The sequence below is a fragment of the Zootoca vivipara genome, chromosome Z (assembly GCF_963506605.1).
Source record: "Zootoca vivipara chromosome Z, rZooViv1.1, whole genome shotgun sequence".
Classification (NCBI taxonomy): domain Eukaryota; kingdom Metazoa; phylum Chordata; class Lepidosauria; order Squamata; family Lacertidae; genus Zootoca; species Zootoca vivipara.
The window spans coordinates 14,891,827-14,918,124 of NC_083294.1; the positions used below are offsets into that span (position 1 = coordinate 14,891,827).

Here is a 26,298-nt window from a genome sequence, read left to right on the forward strand (position 1 = left end):
TGAGCCTTTTTTTTTTTTTATCTCACCGATTTCGACAGAAGAGCCCAAACAGATGCTTTATGAACTCTTCTGTTGAAATCTCTGGGGCTTGTTAGTGCTAAGCTCTGGCTGGATCATAACCTTAATTTTTCTCCCCTACTTATCCCATTAATTATGATGGTTGGTTTTTTTAAAACCCTCTTAGCATGGAAAACTGTCCCCAGCCGACAGGTGCACTAAACAAAAGCATAAGCACACACACACACACACACACACACACACACACACACACATATATATATATATATATATATATATATATATATATATATATATGGAGCTTTATTGGTGATATCATTAAATATTGATGGTGTCCTATAAGCACAATATCACACATCCATTTGGTTGATGGAGAATTAATTTGGATCGGAGGGTAAGCAACTCTTTCAAGAACCTCCGTCAAGAAAATGGATTTCTCTCTGTGTTAAGCAAAGGAAGACGTCTCTCTCTATAGCTCCCAACTGAACCTGTCGTTCTAGCAGATGAATTTCAAAAGTGCATACAGGTAGCATGTATAATTTACTGCTCCCGCATATATTGAAAAATAGATGCTCTCAGCTCTGTAAAGAATTTAAAAGGCCTTTGCTTTCAAGGGTTCCTGGAAAGCGAGCAGAGTGTGGATTGCAATCTAGGACATACCCTGATTCCCTCACCCTCCACTGTGGATGCCCTTGTCCCTCTAAAGCAGTGTTATTCAAGCTTGAGCCCCCAGATGCTGTTACAACTCCCGTCATCATTGACTCATAGCTGCCAAGTCTCCCGTTTTTCGCGGGGAAACCCCCATATTTTAAACCGTTTCACACTGGCAGCCCGGATTGGAAAAAATCCCGTAAATCCCCTGGATTTCAGTACCTGCCAGGGAGGCTCCTTCTGCGCATGTATGGACATGCGCAGAACCGATTTCGGGTGCCCTGCCCATGTCTGGGCACTGGAAGGCAGCGCCGGCACCGGAAGTCGCTTCTATGCATGTCTGGAAGTGACTTCCGATGCCGGCGCTGGTGATGCGGGTTTTTCTAACCGGGAGTTGGAAGGTACGTTGACCATTGGCTGGGGCCCAAGGCCGAAGAACAGTACTCTAATCTAGACCAAGGCTAGAGAACATCAGGACTGTGGGCCAAATGTGCCTGCCGAACCTCTCCATATGGCAGTTGGGACACTTCCCTCTTTCCAGACTTTGTGCCCTTGTCCCTGGCTTGCTAGCCTTCTGTATGCAGGGAACACGCTGTTTGTATGGAGGAGCCACCAGCCAGAGTTTATCCCTTGGAGCATGAGTTAGGCTAAGTCACTGCTTTGGTATTGCTGCAACATTTCTAAATGTGGCATTCTTAGTAGTAATGGTCGAAGCCACAGAGTACAAATGAAAGAACTTGGGGAGGGGAGGGGAAGGCTTGCAAAAATTGTGTAAATTTAATGGATGCATGAGTTCCAGCTAAATTATTCATTCCCCTAGTTGAACAAGTGCCTTTGTCTGCTTTTAATGGGTCAGCATTCTTTGCAAATATTTTCACTTTTTTCTTTCTTTCCCCACCTACCACCATGCATTCATGTATTTATTTCTGTGGGGGGCTCTTGTTAACTTCTGTTTTTTGTTTTTTGTTTTTTAAACCTGCCTAGAGACTTCTTTTTTTGGGGGGGGAATTTGGGGTCTGATGCGGTCTGTGAAATCATGGTTTTGTTGGTTTTAAAAAATCTGCTTTTTTTGTTTCTCCTACTCACCCTCAAATATCCAAATTTCCTTCTATATCTATCTATCTACCCATCCATCTGTCTATGAATCAACATGAGGCATTGGGTTTAACTGGATCCAGCATTACACAAACACTCTTGGAAGTTTCCAGCTCTCTCAGAGACACACAGATGTCCATATTAAATGGGGTAGGCATGTTTGGGACGCTGTTCTACATTTCAAATTAGAATACTGACTCATTCTCCACATCATGCGCCTTGGAGAAGGCAGGGAAGTCAGTGAAACTCATAGTCAGTGTAGTGGATAGAGTGCTGAACTAGGACTTAGGAGACCAAAGTTCAAATCCCTACTTGGCTGTTAAGCTTATTGGGTGTGCTCTTCAGCCAATCACTGCCTCCCAGCCTAACCTACCTCACAGGGTTGTTGTTGCGGGGAATAAATGAGGAGGATATGTATATATATGTTCCCACTGTGTGCGTGGATGTAACACCCTTCCTCCATAACCGCTGAACTGAATTCCAACAAATTTGGCCATGACGTTCCATGCCCATCAGGGAGGGATGTGGCATAATTTTTTTTCCAAAAAACCACACCTTTCACACTTAAAATAAGAATTAAACACAAAAAATGGCGCCCAAATTCTATATCACCAGCAGAATGTCTGAAGACTCCCAACAGCATCCAATAGAAAGACAGATCGCACCCTGCTGCCTCCAAAGCCGCGCCACAAGATGACATCACAAAATTCCACAGCAACCAACTGAAAACAGGCCTTTGCAAGGCCCAACATTGTCCAGCAGACTGAATAGGCCGCAGCAGACTAGGCCACTTTCCAGACTAGGCCAAGTGGAGGTAGGGGCCTGCCTGGGGTGGGGTGTGGGGTGGGGCCAAATAGGGGGCAGGGATAGGTAATGGGTCAGAACAGGGTGGGGGGAGACTCAGGGATGAAATTGCCCTCTCCACAGTATCTCACCTTGGATTTGCAGACTAGGCCACTTTCCAGACTAGGCCAAGGGGAGGTAAGGGGCTGCCTGGATGGGGGGCCCCCGAATAGGTCATAAGTTGGGACAGGGTGGGCCCAATCACAGGGATGAACCGGGGGATAGGGGGAGGAGGGACAGAACAGGGTGGGGGGAGACACAGGGATGCGCGTATGGAAACATAACACACGAAAAACGGGGACTCTGAAGGTGAGGGGAGTCTGAAGGTTCCATTTAACAAACTGAGCCACTGCAACGCATGGCAGGGCCAACTAGTATGCAACAAATAAATAGGTATATAACCACCGTGGTTTGCTTTAGTGTTATATGCCCCAAATTCAGAGCTAGCACAGTCTACTTCCATCTCCTCCTCCTCTGCTGTGGATGCAAGGAAGTGGTTGAAAGACTTTCCTTCCTTTTCCAACTAGCTGGGGTTCCTTGTTATTGTCTGAACGCTGACAAATGGTGCTTTGTGTTCACTGTGGGTTTCCCCAAAGGGGTTGGTATTGATGCCCTTTGGGATCAATGGGACAGTGTGCAGGGAGTAAGCAAAGACCTAGGATTCTCAAAGGGTATAGTCATACTCAGAGTAGGTCCAATGAAATTAATGGACACGACTAACTTATATCTTAGACCAGCGCTGTTCTACGCTGACTGGCAGTAGCTTTCCAAGCAGGAGACATGCCCTACTCCACCTGTAGAATCAATCCAGGGATTGTACCTGGGACCTTCTGCAAAGCAGGTGCTCTGGTACTGATCTGCAGTTGTTCCCTGGATTCCTAAACACTGCAGAATAGTTTGTCTATCCTCTTGTAGGGACCCACACAAACACACAGACGGGGTCTATCTTGGCAAGTTTCAAAACTGCTGCAGCCTTTCCAAAACAAAAGTTTACGCTTTTGTTTATTTCTGCTCCTTAGAGAGAGAGAGAGAGAGAGAGAGAGATCATATGATCTTCTGATCTTCTGATGCATCCATGGGTGACGTTTTAGTAATTAGCCAGCATGTGCCCAAGGGGGAAAGACACGTACCTACCGGTAGTTGAACTGTAATGCAAATTATGATGGTGTTTTAACAGCTGGTGATATAAAAGGATGCGCTTCATGGGGTGAAGAAGTGAGAGAGAGTTCTTGTTGCGATGTAGGGTCAAATTTGAAGGCTGGCAGCAGCTTGTGAGCACATGTTTTGCTTCTGTGAGGTCCTAATTCCAATCTGTGGGTTGAGAACTTACAGAGAGTTTAGCTGCTGGATCAGGCCAATTGCCCATCTAGGCCAGCTTTTCAGAGTGGCCAACCAGATGCCTCAGTAGAAAACCAGCAAACAGGACCTGAGCACAAGAGCTCTCTCCCTTCCTGCAGTTTCCAGCAACTGGTACCGTATTCAGAAGCATTGCTGCCTCCACCTGCAGAGACAGAGCATAGCCATTGTGGCTAGTAGTCTTTGATAGCCCTTTCCTCTGTAAATTTGTCTATTCATTTTTGAAATTCTGTCATGTTACCTCTTACTCAAGTTTTCCCTAAATGAAAATGCCCTGCACAGTACCAAAAAACCGTGTGTGTGTATCTGTCTGAAGCTTAGAAAGATCCAGCTACTTTTCCCCTCCTTCATCTTGTTCCTTTCCAGTGCAGCCAACTGCATGTACTCCCAGGAGGCCCAAATATGCAGCTCTCATTAATTGAGAACTGCCGACTTAATTAACAGACACTGTTTGTGAAGGAGGAAAAGGTCTTGTGACATTAGAGGCAGCTGAGTGGGACAGGAAGCTTTTTTAAGGCTTCTTGATCTTCCAAAAAAATACTCCTCCACCCCCATCCCTACCCCCGGTTAACTCAGATTTTCTGGATGCTGCTTTTACAGTACAACACCTGCAACCATTTCGGCCACAAGTTGAAAGGAAAAGAGAGAGGTGCAAAGATGGGGGGGAGGGCCCTCCTTCGAACACCATAGCAGCTGTGACCAGGTGTTTCTGCTCAGCCTGCTCTCCAGATGTTTACCGTTGATGGACAACTTGCCCATTAAGCACAAGGAAGAACATTCTGGCAACAAGAGCTGTTTGACAGTGGAATGGGCAGCCTCAGAAGGTGCTAGGCTCTCCTATGTTGGAGGCTGGATTCTGTGATATCCTCAGGGACCCTTGACACCCTTCTTAGGGCTGTTTGTCTTTAAAATTTGGACCAGACGTCTCTTGGAAAAGGAGACAGCCTTCCCTAAAGAAGGACACATGGCCACCTTGGATTAGGATGTCATGTTAATAGAGGGAGTGGTGATGTTCTACCTCAGCTGTGGGAATCCAAAGTGGGGAGAGGGGTGTTGCTCTTGTTTAGGTTTTGTTTGAGGGCTTCCCTTTGGGGCATCTGTTTGGCCACTGTGAGAACAGGAGCCTGGTCTAGATGGGCCTCCATCTGTGTTTGAAGCTGCTGAGAGACACTCCTTCTGGACTTTGTCAGATGCAAGGCACAGTGGTCTCTGTGACCCGCAAAACTATTAATAAATACTCACAATAAATCTGATAACCTTTTAAAGCTGCCACAAAACTCTCCTTTCTGTTTTCCCCCACCCCCACCCTTGCAAGGGTGCCCTCTGGAAGCAGTTGATCCCTAGTAAGGTCACAGAGACACTTATTTTTGAGGGGGAAATCGCAGCACCGGAGGCTTGTACCTAACTATATAGACTCATAGAATTGTAGAGTAGGGAGGAACCAGAGGGTCATCTAGTCCAACCCCCTGCAATGCAGGAATTCTGCCCATTGCCACTCCTGGGTGGACTCGAACCACCAACCTTCTGGTTAACAGCTAGACTCACTGACCCATTGTGCCACATTGAGAGCAGGACTTTGTTTCCGAGGTGTTAATCTACTTTTCACCAGAACACGTAAGAGGTTTCGTCTCAGCCAGGCACCCCCAAACTTCAGCCCTCCAGATGTTTTGGATTACAATTCCCATCATCCCTGACCACTGGTCCTGTTAGCTAGGGATCATGGGAGTTGTAGGCCAAAACATCTGGCGGGCCGCAGTTTGGGGATGCCTAGGACTCTCAGCTATGCTCTCCCCTTCTAGATTCCTTGAAGGAAATAAGAGCGGAGCTTTTGCCACCTATCTCTGAATATCAAGGATGGAGGACAATAGAATAGGGGAAGTGCGTGCTTGCTGCATGCCCTGTTCATCAGCTTCCCGGAGTCCTTTGGCTGTCCTCTGGCGGGAACAGACAACTGGGCAGAGATGAACCTCTTTTTTTGGAAGCGAATAGCTTGGTCTCAAGTGGACTGCAGGTTGCAAGATTAACAGATTGCCTTGGTTGGGGCGGGGTGGGGGGGAGAAAAAATGTGGCTCCCTGATTTGAGGAACCACCAACCTGCTTCACCAATGAAACAGCCTCTCCGTAGCTGTGAAGCAGATTCCAATTGGCAGAGTAACATGTGTCTCCCCCCTCCTTCCCCAGGAATGCCAGCACTGTTGCTATGGCAGCATCTTGAAAACTGCCCTCGTTGTAGTTTAACCCCCTCCCGCCTTTCAAACTTGCAGGGCTGGGATTATTTCCCCTGGTCCGTCCCCCCCCCCCCCGAGGTTTTAACCTGCCAGGACTTTCTCTCTCTGAAAACAGCCATGCTGCATGACGTGATTAAGTGAAATTTAACGTAACACCAGAAACCATGGGCCGTTAGAAGATTCAGGGCAGATAAAAGGAAGGACTTATTTGTGTAGAGTTAAGCAACGGAATTCGCTCCTGCAAGAAGCAGGGACGCCCACCAACTTGGATGGCGTTAGAAGAGGGTTGTACAAATTCATGGAGGAGGAGAGGGCTGTCAAAGGGTATTTAGCGGCAGCTTCATGCCTCGCAGCCTGGGATCACTGCTCATTCCTCCTGTCTTCATATTAGCGGCAGCAGGAGCAATGGTACCAGCGTGGTACCCCAGTACCTCATGTGGGTGTCGGTGCTCCCCAGGTGTGGGGCTGATTCTAAGGCTGGGCGATGTATCTTGGCTGCTTCTCCCCACCTTATTTCCTCCTTTCTCCTTATTTCAGACATCATGATGTATAGTACTGCTATATCACCGTGTTTAGCTGGTTGAAATCTTGATGTTGTCTAACCCTAGTTGTGAACTCTTCTCCCTTGGAGGTTTTTAAGCAGAGGTTGGATGGTCATCCATGTGATGTATGATTTAGTCTTGCATTGCAAGGGGTTGGAATAGATGACCCCTGGGGTCCCTACCATTCTATAATTCTAACCTGGATGGCATTTGAAGAGTATTAGACACAACTCATGGAGGAGCAGGCTATAGATGGCTATGATAGCTCTGCTCTCCTCTCCGCAGTTGGAGGCAGCAATTCTTCTGAATACCAGTTGTGGAGAGTGCTCTTGTGCTTGAATACTGTTGTGGGCTTCCAATAATCATGTGGTTGGCCGCCAAGGGCGTAGCCAGGATCAAAACTAGGGGGGGGGGCAAGCCATGATCATTCAGGGGCGGGGCCACAAAGTGGGAACGTGGGCGGGGCTACAGGGCCAGCTGGCCTGACAACATTGTGGTGGCGGCAGCGGCAGCAGCGGCCACCTTGTGCTTCTGGGGCTGGCAACGGCGGCGGCTACCCTGCTTGGCTGGAGAGGACGGGAGGGTCGGGCAGGCAAGAGGGGGTGACAGGGTGGGCGAGGGCAAGGCAAGGCACGGCCGCAGTCATGACGGCTCCAAGGCGTTGCTGCATATCAGCATAATATTTCAACCATGTTATGGGTTCAAGCCCCACCTTAGGAAAAAAATCCTGCATTGCAGGGGGTTGGACTAGATGACCCTTGTGGTCCCTTCCGACTACAATTCTATGATTCTATTGATATATTGCCATAGCATATGCATCATTCTGCTTTCTTGAATTGTCCTACTCCTAGGCATAGCAGCCAACTCCTAGAGGCCTAGGTGCCTCCCCCCCCCAATTACTAGTAAATACCGTATGTGAAAGAGTCATCCCCCCCATGTTGATGGGCTTTCTATGTGGGGCTTATCTGTCCCCCCCCCCCGTATTTTATTAAGAATGGAAGAGGGAGGGAAGGAAGGAAGAACTAGAGAGAGGGATAACTCATATTTGTGGGTGCCTCTGGGTGACGCTGTGATGCTGGAACTCTGCAGCAAGAGGACGGGAGGGTCGGGCAGGCGAGAGGGGTTGGCAGGGCGGGCGAGGGAAGGCACGGCCGCAGTCACGACAGCTCCGAGGCGTTGCTGCATATCAGCATAATATTTCAACCATGTTGTGGGTTCAAGCCCCACCTTGGGGGAAAAATCCTGCATTGCAGGGGGTTGGACTAGATGACCCTTGTGGTCCCTTCCGACTACAATTCTATGATTCCATTGATATATTACCATAGCATATGCATCATTCTGCTTTCTTGAATTGTCCTACTCCTAGGCATAGCAGCCAACTCCTAGAGGCCTAGGTGCCTCTCCCCCCCCCAATTACTGGTAAATACCGTATTTGAAAGAGTCACCCCCCCCATTTTGATGGGCTTTCTATGTGGGGCTTATCTGCCCCCCCCCCAGTATTTTATTAAGGATGGAAGAGGGAGGGAAGGAAGGAATAATAGAGAGAGGGATACCTCATATTTGTGGGTGCCTCTGGGTGATGCTGTGAAGCTGGAACTCTGCAGCAAGAGGATGGGAGGGTCGGGCAGGGGAGAGGGGGTGGCAGGGCGGGCGAGGGCGAGGCAAGACAGGGCCGCAGTCTCGATGGCTCCGAGGCGTTGCTGCATATCAGCATAATATTTCAACCATGTTGTGGGTTCAAGCCCCACATTGGGGAAAAATTCCTGCATTGCAGGGGGTTGGACTAGATGACCCTTGTGGTCCCTTCCGACTACAATTCCATGATTCTATTGATATATTACCATAGCATATGCATCATTCTGCTTTCTTGAATTGTCCTAGGCATAGCAGCCAACTCCTAGAGGCCTAGGTGCCTCCCCCCCCAAAAAGAAATTACTGGTAAATACTGTATTTTAAAGAGTCATCCCCCCCATGTTGATGGGCTTTCTATGTGGGGCTTATCTGCCCCCCCCCAGTATTTTATTGAGGATGGAAGAGGGAGGAAAGGAAGGAAGAAATAGAGAGAGGGATAACTCACATTTGTGGGTGCCTCTGGGTGACGCTGTGATGCTAGAACTCTGCAGCAAGAGGAAGATACCGGTACACCTGTACAGGAGCCTTGTAAGCAGCTTTCTCTCTGCTTGATTTACAGCAGGCACGTCCAACAGGTAGATTGTGATCTACCAGTAGATCACTGGATGTCTGTGGTAGATCACTGCTAGATCACTGGCACCCCTAAAAAAGCTCACCCAAATTTTTCCTCCTCCCTAAAAAAAGCTGAACTATGACCTGAAGCCCTAAACAAAAATGGGCCTCCCTCCCTCCTAAAAGAAGCTCAACAAGTTTGACCTAAACCCCCCAAAACAGGGCTTCCCTTCCTTAAAAAAACTCAACAGCTTTGACCTGAACCCCCCAAAAGCGGGTAGATCACTCCCAGTTTTTAACTGTGAGTAGATCAGAGTCTCTTGGGAGGTGGCCACCCCTGATTTACAGTATACAGATGCAGGAGGAGGGGCAGACTGGAACACCAATGCTTTTTATAAACATCACTGTGTCTATCAAAGCTACAGCCCCCCCCCCTTCTTATTCACTTCCTTTTAGCCTTGCAGGGCCACCTTAGTCAAATTGAATCCTCTGCACCCTCATTAAATCGCCAATAGAACTGTTAATGCGATCCCTGAATGCCCATTAACAACTCCCACTGAATTACAATAGGGTGAATAGGGTGGACCTTGCCTGAAGGGATATTCTGCTCCATTGTCTTAACTGCTTAAGCACTGGTAGCCGCTTTGCTTTATTTATTTGATGTGTTTTTGTTACAGCTGTGTTCCCGCCCCCAGCAAGTGGAGAGCTGCTCTTGCTAAAGCAAAGCCCTTTCCACTTCAGTTTTTGGAGGGGCAAAGTATTGGTTATGGTCTGTAAAATACAATAATTGTTTGCTTCTAGGGGGGGGCAGCTGCCCCCTCCTGCCCCCCCCTGTCTACACCCATGTTGGCCGCTCTGAGAACTAGCTGCTGAACTAGATGGGGTTCCCTTTAGCTTGATCCAGGAGGCCCTTCTTCTGTTCTTATGCTTGGTCCAGAAACTGACCCTTGAAGTTTAGCAACACTGAAGTTTAGCAACATGGCCACCTCTCCCGATATGCAAGACAGAGTTTCGCTTTACGACGGAGAGAGATCTCTTACCTGCAGTGACACCACTTGCTTTGAAATGTTCTTGTTCCGAAACTCATCCTCTTTGCAAGTGTTAAGTTTATGCAAGATTCATGCACCGGTTTTCTCAGTACACCTTATTTATTTTCTGCGAATCAGAGGAAGTGGTTTATTTCAAAAGCAGCCATTTTTCAGATGGCTTTAAGAACAAGAAATACTCAAGATCTAGACTTCCCCCTCTCCTCTCGAGCAAACCAACATGCAACTCCATCGTTTGGCACTAGCTTTATAGTCTAGTGAAAAACATAGCTGCCAAGTTTTCCCTTTTCTCACGAGGAAGCCTATTCAGCATAAGGGAATTTCCCTTAAAAAAAGGGATAACTTGGCAGCTATGGTGAAAAACAGTGTCATATCAGACATCCAGAATTAACTCTCTCTCTCTTGATTAAGCAGTGTAATATGTAGGATAGTATGCTGCTCAGATCACCCTAGGTCAGAAGTGAGAGACTCTGCCCCTCCAACTGTTGCTGTACTACAATTCCCATCGTCACTGACCATTGACTTCAACCCCCAGCATCCTTGACTATTGGTCTGAGGCTGGTGGGAGCTGGAATCCAGCAAAATATGGAGGAACAGGTTCTCACAAACCTCATCTAGAACAAAGACTTAGATAACAGGCTCAATAGCAGTAACTAACCAATAATGCTTGTTTTGTTTTAAGGCAGGGCTTTGCCAAATGTTCTCTAGTTTCAATTTTAGGGTTGGAAATAAAAGATTTCAGCAGGTTATAATTTCCCCCTCAAATAGAGGTTGCACAGATGTTTAACTTGCTTTGATCCCAGATGTTATATTACCCTCCCGCTCCCCAGGCCGTTCCTGGTGCTTTGGTATAATTCGTTCCTAACTCTCCCACTGCATTCCACCCAGCAAAGCTTTCTCCTCCCTAGATCAGTCACATAGGTGATCCTAGCCAATTCAGGATCCCAAGTGTTCTGTTGCAAGAAGGAGCAAAGCCAGGAACCATGGTCGCAGACCTCCTGTATTCGTGTAAGAAGTTCATCTATTTGCAGGATTTATTTGAAGGATTTTGCAAGCTAAACTTCCTTCTACTGCAGAGAAAATATCTGGGGTCATTAAGAGAGTCAATATGGCTTCCAGGTGGTTCTGTGAACTCAAATAAAGATATTCTTTTTTTAAGGGAATATTTCCTAACTTTTGAAGGATGAAACATATTGGTTTAAAGTGCACTTTGAAATTTGTATCATACCTGGATGGGTTTTGCAGGCGCCTCCATTTAGGCAAACTAGGCCATGGCCTAGGGCGCCGAAATGGAGGGGGCGCTGTCGAGCCTGCCCGCCGACTGCCAGTGCCTCCACACACATCGCCGGAGCCTGGCGAGCGGCTGCTCGGCTGCGCCCCTAAAATGGAGGGGGCGCTGGCGAGCCTTCAGCTATGGGCGCTGTTGCTGCTGCCAGTCGCTTGCTGCCGCCGGCGCTGAAGAGCTCACAGCATCCCCTCCATAGGCGGGAGGCGCGCGAGCCAAAACAAGAGCTCAGCACCCTCCCGCCTATGGAGGGGACACTGTGAGCTCCTCATCGGCTGCAATGAGCGAGCGGCGGCGGCGGCAGCGCCCGTAGCTGAAGCCTTCAGCTATGGGCGTTGTTGCTGCCGCTGCCACCGCTTGCTCACTGCTGCCGCCGCTGAAGAGTTCACAGCGTCCCCTCCATTAGCGGGAGGCGCGCGAGCCAGAATGAGAGCTCAGCGCCCTCCCGCCTATGGGGGGGGGGACATAGCGGCGTTGTGCACATGTCATGACAGGGGAAGGCTCCAGAAGGTGATTTAGCCTAGGGCGCAAAAAGCCCTAGCACCGGCACTGGGGTTTTGAAAGGCAAGTGAAGGCAAATTAATGGAGGATAAGGCAGCCAAAACCTTCTGCTGCCAGCCCCATGTTCTAAAACTAACACACACACACACACACACACACACACACACACACACACACACTCCAAAAAAAGTGAGAAGAGGGGAATGTTGTTGGTTAGTGTATAGCTGACAATGTTTGTAAAAAAATTCCAGTGGTATGGTCCCAGCCTGGATCTGTCTGAATGTTGCATGTGGGTTTCAGTTTCACATCCCTGGGAAGGTTAATTTCAGAGCACCATGGAAACATTGAAGGAGACTGCACCAAGCCTTATTGTGGAATCATTTCCCCAAATGGCCTAGGGGCTAGTGATACTGAATGTTAAAAAGGGGATCTCAGCCACCACACTGGAGAAACTGAAAGAGGCTTTGCATGCAGAAGATCAGCACCAAGGCTGGAAACTCAAGGCCTGAGAATCAGATGTGGCCCTCTGGGAATGCCCCACTGCAAAATCCTTGAGTGTTTTTGCCTGAGGGGGGTTTGTTTCCCTTGCTTGCCTAGATGAAAGGTAGAGAGCAAGATATGTGCAGAGACTTGCCTACTGTACAATGATAAAATGTGCATTCATTCATTCATTATAAATGTTGAATGTTATTTCATCACATTTATATCCTGCTGAATTGCAATAAAATAAAATAAAAATACCCGCTTCACTGCAGCTTACCAAAAACATTAAAATTATCAGCAAGATAAATTAACAGTAATCTAAAGCTTTCAAAAAGTTAAAATAACAATAGAGTAAAACATAAAAAACTCACAGCAGCTTTCTAAACATCTGAGTAGGCTTGTCTAAACACAAAACGTCTTAACAAATGCTGAAAAGAGCAAAGTGAAGGCGTCTGTCTGATATCAATAGGCACAGGTTTAAGGCGCCACAACAGTAAAATAGTGCTTTCTTACAAATGAAGAACGGAGATTTGTTGCCACACCAACTTTCACCTCTGGTCCCACCCACCACTGGGTAACCAACAATGGGAAAGACCAGGATAATTGCTGCCGGTCAGAGCAGCTGGTATTGGTGTAGATCAGCAGAATATTTTGAGTTGTAGGGCAGTTTCCTATGTATCTTTTCTCGAAAAGGTGTGTATATTAGGCAAAACAGTGTACAAGCCTTAGATGGGTCTAGAATGGAGGATGCTTGATTGAAAGGCAAGCAGTATTTTGAGACTTGGGTAAATAACGTCTGAAATCCAAGTGCAGTCTCTGACAAAGTGGGGGGTTTGAAAAAAGGGCAGCTGAGATCACTTGTTTAGGCTGAAGAGTTTTCTGTGTGTGAGATCATGCTAAGGTCTCTCTGAATCTTTTCTTTCTATAAGGAAGCATGATGGTTCAATGGAAGTGCCGCTCAGGAAAAGGTGGTGTCACTTGTGCTTTGGAAGCAATGCAGCTACATATTTAGAAAGGTTTCAGAGGCAGGATACCCTCAGAGTAATTGCTATCCATGCCACAATGCATCTTCTTTATATTGCATTTGTGGCATCAAAGCTGATTGGCTGCAATGATACGGAATGTTCAGCAAATGCTACCAGAATGTTTGCAGTGCAGCTTCTGCAAGGGGAGAGGCAGTTGGCACTTTGGCTGGGATTAAAATCTTGCGCAGTCCCCAAGGGACTTGTTTAATTTTTTGCCTCCTGGGAACATCTTTAGTACTAGTGAGAAATCCTAGGAGATAGGGAAGCCATGGGGCAAGGAGCCTGATGAAGAAGAAACTTAAGTGTGGAGTAGGCAGAAGACTGATATTTCTCACTGAGGTGATGTACTGTACAGTGAACGCTGTGCATGCGCGGGTTGCAATTCGGTGCTTCTGCACACACGTAAATCGCCAAAACCCAGAAGTAACCCGTTCCGGTACTTCCCAGTGCTGTGCAGTGCACAACCCCAAAACGCGCAACCTGAAGTGTCTGTAACCCAAAGTATGACTGTACTTGTGTCTATGCTATATTACTCCAGATGGGGCTCACATGTCTGAATGTTCCTCCATTAAAACACACACAGGCAAATCCCTGCGCATAGAAAATACGAGGCCTAAAATTCTTTTTTTCTGACAGGCTAGCTTTCTATGTGCAGGGATTTTTTATGTTTAGATTGAAAGAGCATTCAGTCATGAAAAACTCCAACTACTGTACAGCCTGAAGGGGTTGTGAACCAGGATGACCACAGTTTCCAGGGGCTTGGAGCTCATCTTCCTAGACACAATATGGTGCATCATATGAAGATAAGAAGACCCTGCTGGATCTGGCCAAAGGAGGCCCATGTAGTGCAGCATCCTGTTCTCGCAGTGGCCAGCTAGATATACCATGGGAAGCCAGAAGCGGGACTCAAGCACTAGAGCCCCCTCTCTTCCTGTGGTTTCTAGCAATTGCTACTCAGAAGCATGGCTGCCTCTGATTGTGGAGCCAGAGCATAGCCATTCTGGCTAGGAGACATTGATAGCCATATCCTCCATGAATTTGTCAAGTCCTCTTTTAAAGCCATCTACATTGGTGACAATCAATGCCTCCTGCAGGAGCGAGTTCCATAGTTTATGAACTCTGTGAATAATACCCCCCTTCACCTGTCCTCAGTCTTATAACACAAGTTCTAGTGTCAGGAGAGAGGAAGGAAAACTTTTCTCTATCTACTTTCCCAATGCCTTACATCATTTTATGAGCTTATAATATATCATGCTGCCCTTTACTCACCTTTCACTAAACCTTAAAGTCCCAAACACTGCAATCTTTTCTCATAGGAGACTCATTCCATCCCTCTCAAAATTAATCCCCTAAAGTTTTTTATTTTGCTACCAGCCATCAGTTTTGTGATTTCTAGTGCATCCCTCCCCCCCCTGCCGTCTACAAAGACCGGAGGGGGGAGGAGAATTTGTGGGTGACCATGAGGTCTGCTCTCCCCCACCTGATCTGCTCTTCCTCTCAGTTTGAGAAACTTTATAAGAAGCATCCGCCTTGCAGCTTCTTCTGAAAGCAGGGAGAGGCTGTGAGTCACACCAGTTGCCTTCTTCTCACATAGGGATATATCTTCATCAGTTACAGAACATGGTTACGCACGAGATTCCCTGAAAAAGAGGGAAGTCAGGGAGAGAAATCGCTGAAACGTTTGTTAGGATAGCTGATGTTCATGGTTATTGGCATTGCACACCAAGGCCAGCAACTGCACTGCAATCCTAAAAGCACTTACTCAACAGTAAAGCTGTGATCCTGTATACAGGCTTCACCTGGAAGCAAGCTGCATTGAGCTCAACCGAACGTCCTTCTGCGCTAGGCATGTACAGAATCATTCTCGTAAGTCAAACAGTGGGGATTGCAACTAAGATGGGACTGGACCCCAGATAGTGATTTTCTTTTTAATGGCTGAAAATAAAAATGTCAGCTCTGATTTTGCACCAAGACTCATTATGAACCCACTTTTCTTTTCTCTTTTTTTTGCTCTGCAGGATCAATTTGACAACCTTGAAAAACACACTCAGTGGGGGATCGACGTTCTGGAAAAGTACATCAAATTTGTGAAAGAGAGGACGGAGATTGAGATCAACTATGCAAAGCAACTTAGGTGAGTCCATTTACCAATTTTGGTTTGGTCATAGGCTATCCTTTTAAAGATAATTTTGGGTGGTAGCTATTTAGAACTTCAAAGCATTTGGTATTTCCCAGCTAAATTATACTCAGAGTAGACCCATTAAAATGAATGTATCTGTGTTAGTCACATCCCCTAGTTTTTATGGGTTGTAAAAAACAAAAAAACACCCTTAAGGATTCCGCAGGCCTGCTGGTTGCATTCCTCTTACTCAGGGGTCAGCAAACTTTTTCAGCAGGGGGCCAGTCCACTGTCCCTCAGACCTTGTGGGTGGCCGGACTATATTTTGAAAAAGAAAAAAGAATGAATTCCTATGCCCCACAAATAACCCAGAGATGCTTTTTAAATAAAAGCACACATTGTACTCATGTAAAAACACGCTGATTCCTGGACCGTCCACGGGCCAGATTTAGAAGGCGTTTGGACTGGATCCGGCCCCGGGCCTTAGTTGGCCTACCCATGCTCTTGTTGTTGTTTAGTCGTTTAGTCATGTCTGACTCTTCGTGACCCCATGGACCATACTCATGGTTAATTGCTCTTACTCAGGGGTCCCCAGACTTACCCGCCTTTGGGCCGGAGGGTGGGGGAGTGTGCACACAGTGGGCCGGAGGGCGGGGGAGTGCGTGCCCGTGCGCATGCGCGCACACATTTACTGGTGCGGTGGCGCGCTTCCAGGCCGGAAAAATCGCCGAAAATTGTTTGTGCACATGCGTATGGGCCTCCCCCGACCCAGAAGTGCACCTCCCCCGACCCGGAAGTGCACCGGAAATGACCTCTTCTGGGTCGGGAGAGGCCCATACGCATGTGCAGAAATGATTTTTGGCGCTTTTTTCAGATTTGGAAGTGCGCCGTCGCGCAGCGCGCTGTAAGAGTGGGCGGCGGCAGCAGGCGGCGGGGGTCGTCGCGGGCTGGATTGGGAGGCCAATTGGGCTGCATCTGGCCCGCGGACCGTAGTTTGGGGACCCCTGCTCTTACTCATGGTTAATTCTTCTTTTGGCACTCAGGGAATTAAGTTTGCTAATACCATGTAAACAGGGATGGGGAATCTGTTGCCTACAGATGCTGCTGCTGAACTATAGCTCCTATCTTTCATGACTGATGGGCACTCTGGTTGAGGATAATGGGGAGTCCAACTGTAGTCCATGCACTGGTAACTTCAAGACTGGATTACTGCAGTGCGCTATATGTGGGGCTGCCCATGGGCCCTGTTTGGAAGCTCCAGCCAGCTGGTGCAAGCTCTTGATGGGGGCACCTTGCTGACAGATACGACACCCTTGTTGAAGCATCTGTACTGGCTTGCGTCTCCACCACCGAGCCAGGTTCAGGGTCTTTGTAATAATTCACGAAGCCCTTAGCAGCTTAAGTCCAGGGTACCACCTGAACCCATTCCTCTCTGAGCAAGAGCATCAGTGGTTGTTTCCTGAGTTGGTGAGGCTAATTTGACAGAAACGAGCACCCAAGCCTTTAGTGTCATTGGAACTATCTGCCCACTGAAGATTCAGCAGGAACCTTCTGTGCAAACCTTTTAAATGCCTGCTGAATTTTTTTTTCTATTCCATCAGAGAGCCAGTGTGGTGTGGTGGTTAAGAGCGGTAGACTCGTAATCTGGGGAACCGGGTTCGTGTCTCTGCTCCTCCACTTGGCAGCTGCTGGGTGACCTTGGGCTAGTTACACTTCTCTGAAGTCTCTCAGCCTCACTCACCTCACAGAGTGTTTGTTGTGGGGGAGGAAGGGAAAGGAGATTGTTAGCCGCTTTGAGACTCCTTAGGGTACTGATAAAGCGGGATATCAAATCCAAACTCTTCTTCATCAGGCCACTGCAGGCAGCTAAGAGTGCATCTTTCCACAATAGTTAGCTGATTTCTGGTTTTAACTTCTTTTATATACAGTAGATTTTAGCATATGGCTTTGTGTTTAATTGTAGTAAAATGCTCTCTGTGTTTGTGTGTGTTTATAAATGAACAGCAGTATATAATTTTTTTTTATAAATGAAACAAACAGATAAATGAGCAGAATACTGTGGGGCAAAGGGTCCTCATCCCATGGGTACGGGATGCCCTTTTGTGTGATCTAACAAAGTTATTCCTGTGCTACAGCCAATGCAGCCCTCTTGACTGCTGGTGACTGGTGTTCATTGAGACTTGGGCAGAAGGCAGGGAGCCCAGTCGGGAGCCAGAGCCAACTCATTCCTGTTTTGTCCCTCCACCCTCCTTCCTGCTCAGTTGTACAATGGGCAACACTATGAGAGGAAGGTAAATGTAGCTGTAAGTAAGAAAGGCAGGTGGGTGGAAGCTGGCTGATGGCAGACAGGTTGGTGAGGCAGCCGTCTCTGTTTTTCCAAATGCACCAATTTCCACTGATCTCAGTCTCTTATGTGCAGCAGCTATCCTCTCCAAGCCAGGCTTACTGTTATAAATCTTGTGGGGCTTTTTAAAAGCAGTTTCGGAACCCAAAAATTATTTTTGAGGGTTTTTGTTGTTGTTGTTGGTAACTTTAATCCCATGGCTAATCTTTCTCACACGCCTCCTAATCTCCTCTGTTTGAGGCAAAGGAGAAAGTAGTAACCAGTCTTTTCTGTTCGAGGTGCATCTGACTGAGGAAAGTCCTGCAGCTCAGCGTTAGTGGAGAGCAGTGTTGAAACTGCAACAAAAAAGTTGCAGTATAGTTTCACCTCTTAGAAAGAGCGCCCCTCAGGGTTCTTGCCCGCTTAGGAAGGGACTCTGGTGCAGTGATGAAGTGCATGCTTTGCACGCAGAAAGCCTCTGGTTCTGCTCCCAGCATGTCCAATAAATTAGGTCTGGATGAAGCCCCCCCCCCGGCAGTCTGAAGTCCTGCAGATCCACTGCAGTCAATGATACTGAGGTAGATGGTCCCAGCGGTCAGATTCAAGTGATTTAGCTTAAGTCAGACCCATGAGGTCTAGAATCTTAACTTTATTTCTAGGGGGATAGGGCTGTTGCTCTGTAGCAGAGCATATGCTGTGCATACAGACGGCTACAAGTTCAATCCCTGGCCTCTCCAAAAAGGGCTGGGAATGTGCTATTAATATTATTACCATTGCATTTTACTGCTGCTGCTACTACTACTACTACTACTAATAATAATAATATCTTTATACCCGGGCTGTTGTCGTCTATAACGGATATAAAACTGGACAGAAATTCAGGAGGCGGGGAGCCATCTTTAGACACAGCTGTCACCTTGCAGCTGAAATCTCTGCCGTTATATGTTTCATCGTTAGGCTCAGGTGCCTCTGTTCAGGGGGATGACCTTGCTGTTCTTCCAACTTTCGATGTCCCCATTTAGCAAGGAGCACCATAAAGCACAGCTTGGTCTCCTTGCTTGTTGGGAACAAGGTGAAAGCAAATGTGTTACATATTTATTGGACGAGATGAATTCCTGAAGGTTTAGAGCTGTGAGTGCCTAGCAGTGATCACAGGTGAAGAGTGCTGGTAGAAAGGGGGACTGAACCTGGGACCACCGAGAGAATAAGAGGACCAACAAGGTTTGCAGGAGTACATTTAAAAAATAATTAACATTTAAGGGGGCAACATGGAATGTTGACTTTTGGTAAGGCAGGATGGCTTGGAGTCTCCTAGAAGAAGACATAGCTAGCTGGCTGGCTGGAACCCTGATCAGGAGCACTTCTGTTTAATAAGTGAGAATACGCTGCAATATTTTCCTGCTCACTCCTGCCTTATGGCCCATAATAGTCAGCCAGAACTTCCATTTTAAGCAGTTGTATACATATGTCCAACAGGTACAGAAGAAAGGAACAGGAGAGAAGACTTTTGGTCTTGTTTGTTGGCTTTCTAGAGGCATATATTGGAAGCAGGAGGCTGGATTAAGCTGGTCCTGGAATCACAGAATAATAGAGCTGGGAGGGACCCAAGGGGTCATCCAGTCCAACCCCCTGTAATGCAGAAATTGCAGGTTCTCTTCATCTGTCTCAGCATGTGGCCAATTTTGAGGGAAACGTTCCTTTCCGGCTAGGGGTGGACAAACCTGTAAATTTCAATTTCCCTCAGTATCTCACTCCTCCACCCCCCACCCCTACTGAAATTCAGTTCTGCACCTGTCTCCAGCAATTTGCAAAAAATCCCTGTGAAGATTCCACAGCATCTTAGTGTATGAATTTCTCTTAATAAATACATCCTTGTATGCACATCTTTGACCAATATACACCAATATTGCATATGATTGCTTAGGCAGTGTTGTGTAGCGGTTACGATGCCGGACTACGACCTGAGAAGGACCAGGTTTCAAATCCTCCACTCATCCATGAAGCTCACTGGGTGTGACCAGTCACTGCCTTTCAGTCCAACCTACCTCGCAGGGTTGTTTTCAGGATTAAAAGTGAGAGGGCAGATAATTGTGTTTGCCACGTTGGGTTCCTTGGATATGGGATACAAATACAATATAAATAAATGGAGAGTCAGTTTGGTGTAGTGGTTAGAGTGTTGGACTGGATCCAGGGAGGCCAGGGTTCAAATCCTCACTTGGCCATGAAGCTCACAGAATGACCTTGGACCAGTCTCAGCCCTGCATGGTCTTTGTGGGGATTAAATGAGGGCAGGGGTGGGGAAGAGAACCATGCACATCACCTTGAGCTCCTTGGAGAAAAATATGATCTATAAGTGCAATAAATAAATCCTTTTTAAGGCAAGCCTAATGTAACATATTTTGTACGCCTCGTTTGTCTGGAGAACCACACTACAAAATTCAGTGCAGGGCGGATTTTGAAGTATCATTGTGTTTTGGTTCGCAGGTCAGTTTGAAAAGCGCAGATCTGTTAGCTTCTCATTAAAATGCAAAGGAAATAGGATTTCTCTCCTGCTTCATACCTTCAGCATGACAGTGGCCAGATAATAAACAGATGAAAATGTGTTTCCAAGGCATCTCCTGGGCATCAGAAGGGAGACGTGCGCGTGTGTTTTTGTGCATTCCTGATTTGGGCACCCATCTCACTGGCATTCTCTCTGCGCTCCAGGAGAATTCTCAGGCATATCCAACTTCTTTCCGGAGTGATCTGGCGAGAATGAGGAGAATCAGCCAAGCAGAACATCGGCCATGCAGGCCTTGAAATCCCTGAAGGGGGTGGGGGTGGGGGGGACAAGACCATGTTAGCCCAGCATCTCAGATGCAGCTGCTCCAAACTCAGTTGGAGGGAGGGAGGGAGGCAGAGGCAGATTTCATCAGGGACAAGATGCTGGTGAAGAAGGATGGGGTAGGGTGGCATACATCTGCATGGGACAGACAGAGATGGGGGTAGGGAACATAAATGGGACCCGCAACGATCCATACACCAAAAGAATAACGATTCTGCATTTGGGATTGCAGATTCCTGCAGCCTCTATAAATTTACGTGAGTGGCACAAGTTTGCATGACTTCTGTTTTTGAGGATAACTAGGGATGGGGGATAAATTAAATTTGGTTTTCATTTAAAGGCGAACCTGCTTATAATTTGCACTGTCCAAAACAGGGGTCAGCAAACCTTTTCAGCAGGGGGCCGGTCCACTGTCCTTCAGACCTTGTGGAGGGGCCGGACTATATTTTTTTAAAAAAAATATGAACGAATTCCTATGCCCCACACTAACCCAGAGATGCATTTTGAATAAAAGGACACATTCTACTCATGTAAAAACATGCTGATTCCCAGACCATCCGCGGGCCAGATTTAGAAGGAGATTGGGCCGCATTCGGCCCCCAGGCCTTAGTTTGGTAACCCCTGGTCCAAAACAATACAGTGGTACCTCGGTTTGTGACCGCAATCCGTTCCGCGGAGGTGGTCGCTCACTGAAGCGGTCACCCCCCGACGGTACGCTTCTGCGCGTGCACCGATAAAGCGCTTCTGCGCGAGCTGCGCATATCACATCTGTGCATCTGACGCCGCAGAACCCGGACGTAAACACTTCCGGGTCCGCAGCGGTCGCTCACCGAAGCGGTCGCAAACAGAGGTAGAAGTAAACCAAGGTTTGACTGTACATGGAGTGAAATACAGCCATATCCTTGAGATTCGCATAGGAATATAGGAGGCTACCTTATACTGAGTCAAACCGTTGGTCCATCTAGCTCAGTATTGTCTACGCTGACTGGCAGTGCCTTTCCATGGTTTCAGACAGGAATCTCTCCTAGCCCTACACGGAGACAGGGCATTGAACATGGGCATCCTCCTGCATACAAAGGAGAAGCTTGTACCATCGAGGTATGGTACTTCTGCATTCAAACTAAAATGAGATTCCAGTCCTGAGGATTCTAAAGAAAGCACTGATTTAAGTAACGAGCCAGTGGTCCATCTAGCTGTTTTAAGCCCTGACTGGCAGTGACACTTCAGAGTTTCAGACAGCCCTACCTGGAGATGCCATTGGGAATTGAACCTGGGACCTTCTTAACACAAGGCTCTGGCACTGAGCTGCAGCCCCACCCCACCCCACCCCCTTTACACTTCTCCACATTTTGCAAGGTGGTACTCCAGCCAAGCAATGTGTGCTAAGATGCATGTAAAGTGTGCACATATAATTGCATATAATTAGTTAAAGTGGCATACTAAGGTGTATTATATTGGGAGAAATTGCTTTGACCTGTGGGGCAGAACCAGTTGAACACCCTTCCCTAAAGGGACTAATGTATTTGGTAGCAGGATCCAGTTTTATTATGTTTTTATATGTGTTGGAAGCTGCCCAGAGTGGCTGCGGCAACCCAGCTGGGTGGGTGGGGAATTCTTCTTCTTCTTCTTCTGGAAGTGTACATTAGGAAAAGTGGCATACAAATGTATTTATTAGGAGAAATTCATACTAAGATTCAGGCGGATGAATTTTTACGAGACCTTCTTTGAAATAAGTAAATAAATTAGAAACCAATGTGGAAATGTTGACTGGAACTAAACTGGAAAATTGGGAGCCTAAAATGGACAGATATCCATAAGGATAACATTCTGCTTTATATTATAATATTATATTAATTATTTCTATGTTATTTGTTTTGCTAGACAGAGGAAAAGGCAAAACGTTATGTAAAACACTGAAAGCTGCACATTTTTTTCTTCTGTATCTTACTTTTTACAGTATTCCAAATTGGCAAAACTTATACATCTGAAAAAGTAATTCAAAAGTTGCAAGTTAAAATCACGTGGCAGGTGGAATTACAACTGTGTCTTCCTCCTCTGATTTTGTACCTTAGTTTCAAATTCTTAAGTGGTGTACTTTTAGTTATATTTTGGTCTGCAGTATTTTGCCCATCCACTCCTCCAAATGTTCGAAACGGAAGAAGGTTGAATTGGGTTCAATTAAAAAAAATGCATCTGTGGAAATCAGTTGGATTTTTCCCGAATTCATTTGCTGCGATTTTGCTACAAGTTACAGAGCCCGGGGGGGGGGGCGAGGGGGGAGTGTGTTTGAAACAAAATTCTCTTCAGTTGAAAAACCTGTGATTTTGTTTGGATATCAGAAATCCTATTGCAAAAGGGGAAATATAAAGAATACAAGAGATTTAGAAAGAAGGAAGCAATGCAAAAAAATAATAATGGTATTGACTTGCTGCAGGTTGGGTATAAAACAGACTTGTGAAAGTAAAACACAACAATGCAACATTTTATTTTATTTTGTACTAAACTGCACGATAAATTCTCCTTTGGCCTCTGCTGTCATTCAGGTTCTCCTTTTAGAGTCTTGTGAAAAGAGAGCCTTATTTATGAGCTATCCGGTTTGCATATTTATAAGGTTTGCATCAGTTTCTGGGAAAGTAAGAGAGAAGTGGGAGAAAGCTCCTGTAACTTAGAAGGCGAATCTCTGTGCTGAGATTTGGCTGCAAGTTTTAGCTTTTGTTGTCACTTCTTGTGTGCTTTTGTATTCAGGGATGGGGGGGGGAGAGAAATTTGGGTGATTTTTCAATTTAATGCAAGCCTACAAAAACTGGACTTCCTGCAATGATTTCCAAACTAAAACACTGTAATCTTTCTCTGAGTTTTTCAATGTTGTTCTCCAACAAAAAAAAGTGTACAAAAATGTGTATATTATGTGGGAGCATAATAACGTACAAAATGCATTAAAATGGGGAAAATGTGTGTGCAAAAATAAAAGAAAGATGCATATACATTAGGAGAAATGTGTACTAATGATGTAGAAAGGTCGCAAAGAAGTTTTAAATTGGAAAAAATGAGAAACAGAGAGTAAACAAAATTTATTTTATTTATATCCAAGGAGTTCAAGGAGGTATAAAGAGTCTCTCCCTCCTCCTTTGATACCCCCAACAACCCTGTGAGGTAGGTTAGGCTCAGAGACAGCAACTTGACCCAAAATCACCTAGTGAGCTTCATGGCTGAGTAGGAGCTAGAACCTGGGTTTTCCAGGTTCTGCCAACACTCTAACCACACCACCACATGCTGACAGGTTTGCCCATCCTTGCAAATTGTGCCATGACTACGCAGCAGTTTATTCCATACCCCCAACATTTCCCTAACTGTTAATTTCCGCATTACAGTCGTACCTCGGAAGTCAAACAGAATCCATTCCAGAAGTCTGTTTGACTTCCAAAATGTATGGAAACCAAGGTACAGCTTCCGATTGGTTCCCGATTGTGCAGGTACGCTGGAAACAATAGCGGAAGCCACGTCAGACGTTCGGCTTCCCAAAAAAGTTCGAAAACCGGAACACTTGCTTCCGGTTTTTGATCGTTCGGGAGCCGGAATGTTTGACTCCCAAGGCGTTCGGGAGTCAAGGTATGACTGTATATCTAGGCTTTCTCACAATGTAAACTCCGCCTCCAGAAATCTAGTGGAATACAGCGGAATTTGGTGATCATTTCCATGTTCATTTTGGGGTGTGTATCTGTTTGCTGTCCCCTTAACCCAGAAAATTGCAGGAGTCAACAGCAATACTGTTCTTTCCTTCCCTTTTTGTGGGGGGGGGGGGAAGGTAGACTTATGGGGGGACAGAAGCTGACATCTGCAGAAGGGCAGGGGAGCAGTGGCGTTGTTAAGTGACGTCTGTCGCTGTGTCACGCTACGCCCACCAGTGTGTAAATGAAATTTAGTGTGATGTGGCACCATTCTGTAATGAAACAGTTACTGCAGTGTGAAAGGAACATTAGAAAATAGGACAGAAAATGGGATAATCAGGAAAATTAATGCAATATTTGCAACATCTGAATGCACCCTATATAGAGTGTCCTCAGAAAAGTTGAAGGGCAGCAGAATAAACCTGATAAAGAACTGAAGGTTTTTTGCCTCCTTACAAAATATTTATAACACTTAAGTTAGACTCACTCAGAGTAGACCTATTGGGATTGATTGGCATGACAGACTTAAGCACGTTAATTTCAGTGGCTTAAAGTAGAGCTTCATTGGGTACAGCTGGCGGGTAGAAAATTCACTGGCGATCGCAAATATCGTTTTTATTTATTTTGCTTCTTTTTTTAATTATTATTTTAGGAATCTTTCAAAGAAATACCAACCCAAAAAGAACTCCAAAGAAGAAGATGAGTACAAGTAAGTTTCCAACGAACATGTGCATGTTCAGCCTCTTTCTAGGGAGCAGCTGGTGATAGATACCGGCAAATCAGTATTCAATTACATTAATTTGCCCACCCACTTTCTGTTATGGCCCCGCCCAACCTTGGCATGCAGCTCCCGGAATGTTGCCCAGACGGCAATGTAGCCCTTGGGCTGAAAAAAGGTTCTATCTAAATTCTGCCTTACGTTGGGTCACTCCATTGGCCCGCTCTTCCCCAACGGTGCCTCAGTGGACCATATCCCAAGTTCTCAGAGATATGTCTTTCCTTCTCCAGCTCTGGGAAATGTGCCAGTTACTGAATCTGGGACCTTCTGTCTGCAGAGTTCAATGTTCTGCCTACTGAACTGTAGATTCCCCACAACCCAACCCCATTTATAAATATCCTTTACAGTTCACACCGGCCGTTGTCTTTGCGGAGAACTCTGGAGAACTTGATTATCTCCACGGGATAAAGGGCAATGTGCCTTTTAAAAAAAATTTCCTCCTCTCCTTTTAAATGAGTGGTTCGCCTTGCATTGTTTTGTTTTTTTAGGTATTCATCCTGCCAGGCCTTCTTAGCCACTTTGAATGAGATGAACGACTACGCAGGACAGCATGAGGTTGTTTCGGAGAACATGACCTCCCAGATCACTGCCGAACTGGCCCGCTACGTCCAGGAGTTGAAACAGGAGAGGAAAATGGTAGGTTCCGTTTTCTTCAAATCTCTACCCCAGTCCCCTCAATTTGTTCGCAGATCCTTGCTTCCTGATATATGTACTTAAGAGCAGGTGCAGGGAACCAGTGGATTCCACTGAACTACAGCTACAGCCATCCGTGACCATTGCTCATGCTTGCTGGAGCTGATGGCAGTCCCAACAGCTGGCAGAAGGCCAAAGCCGATCCCTGCCCCTGATTCAGAATGATATCCCTTCCTGTCATGTAGGCCTAGGACAGGTAACAAGAAAACTGAAATATACTCGGAGTCGAGAGTGAATTTCCTGCTCTTTATTAAGCTTGTAGTAGCAAAAGGAGAAGAAGAGAAGGAATGGCTCTTTCCCCAAAACGTCTGCTTATATACATTATTTACACAATGGGCCTTGCGTGATTGGCTACTTCAGGGCTGCACCTGTAGGCCAATCAGGTTGCGGATTCACTTCTGCCAGCAGCCTGATTGGCTGCTCCTGCAGGCCAATCAGGTTGCTGATTCACTTCCACCTGGAGCTGGATTGGGTGGCTCCTGCGGACAAATCAGACTACTGCATTCTGGATCCTATTGTTCTTGGATTCAGCTCAGTACATAACAAAAACCCTGTATCCTCACTTGATGTAAGGCCCCTGATTGAAGCCAGGTCTGGTTTTCTGTGGCCCTCTAGAAGCTGGGGTCCCGCTGTTAC

The 26,298-nt window shown here is 46.5% G+C and overlaps 1 protein-coding gene across 15 annotated transcripts in view; it reads left to right on the forward strand.

Moving 5' to 3' along the window:
• The window catches only part of FNBP1 (formin binding protein 1), a 119,996-nt gene that overhangs the window by 27,216 nt on the left and 66,482 nt on the right, over positions 1-26,298 (forward strand). For 14 of the 15 annotated variants that reach the window (XM_060270440.1, XM_035112999.2, XM_035113001.2 and 11 more), the window contains exons 2-4: positions 15,276-15,391; positions 24,844-24,900; positions 25,458-25,605. In XM_060270440.1, the coding sequence (XP_060126423.1) occupies positions 15,276-15,391; positions 24,844-24,900; positions 25,458-25,605 (321 nt within the window). Of the gene's footprint in view, positions 1-14,979; positions 15,124-15,275; positions 15,392-24,843; positions 24,901-25,457; positions 25,606-26,298 lie in introns of those variants that run through there. The other variant, XM_060270441.1, reaches the window with a different exon arrangement.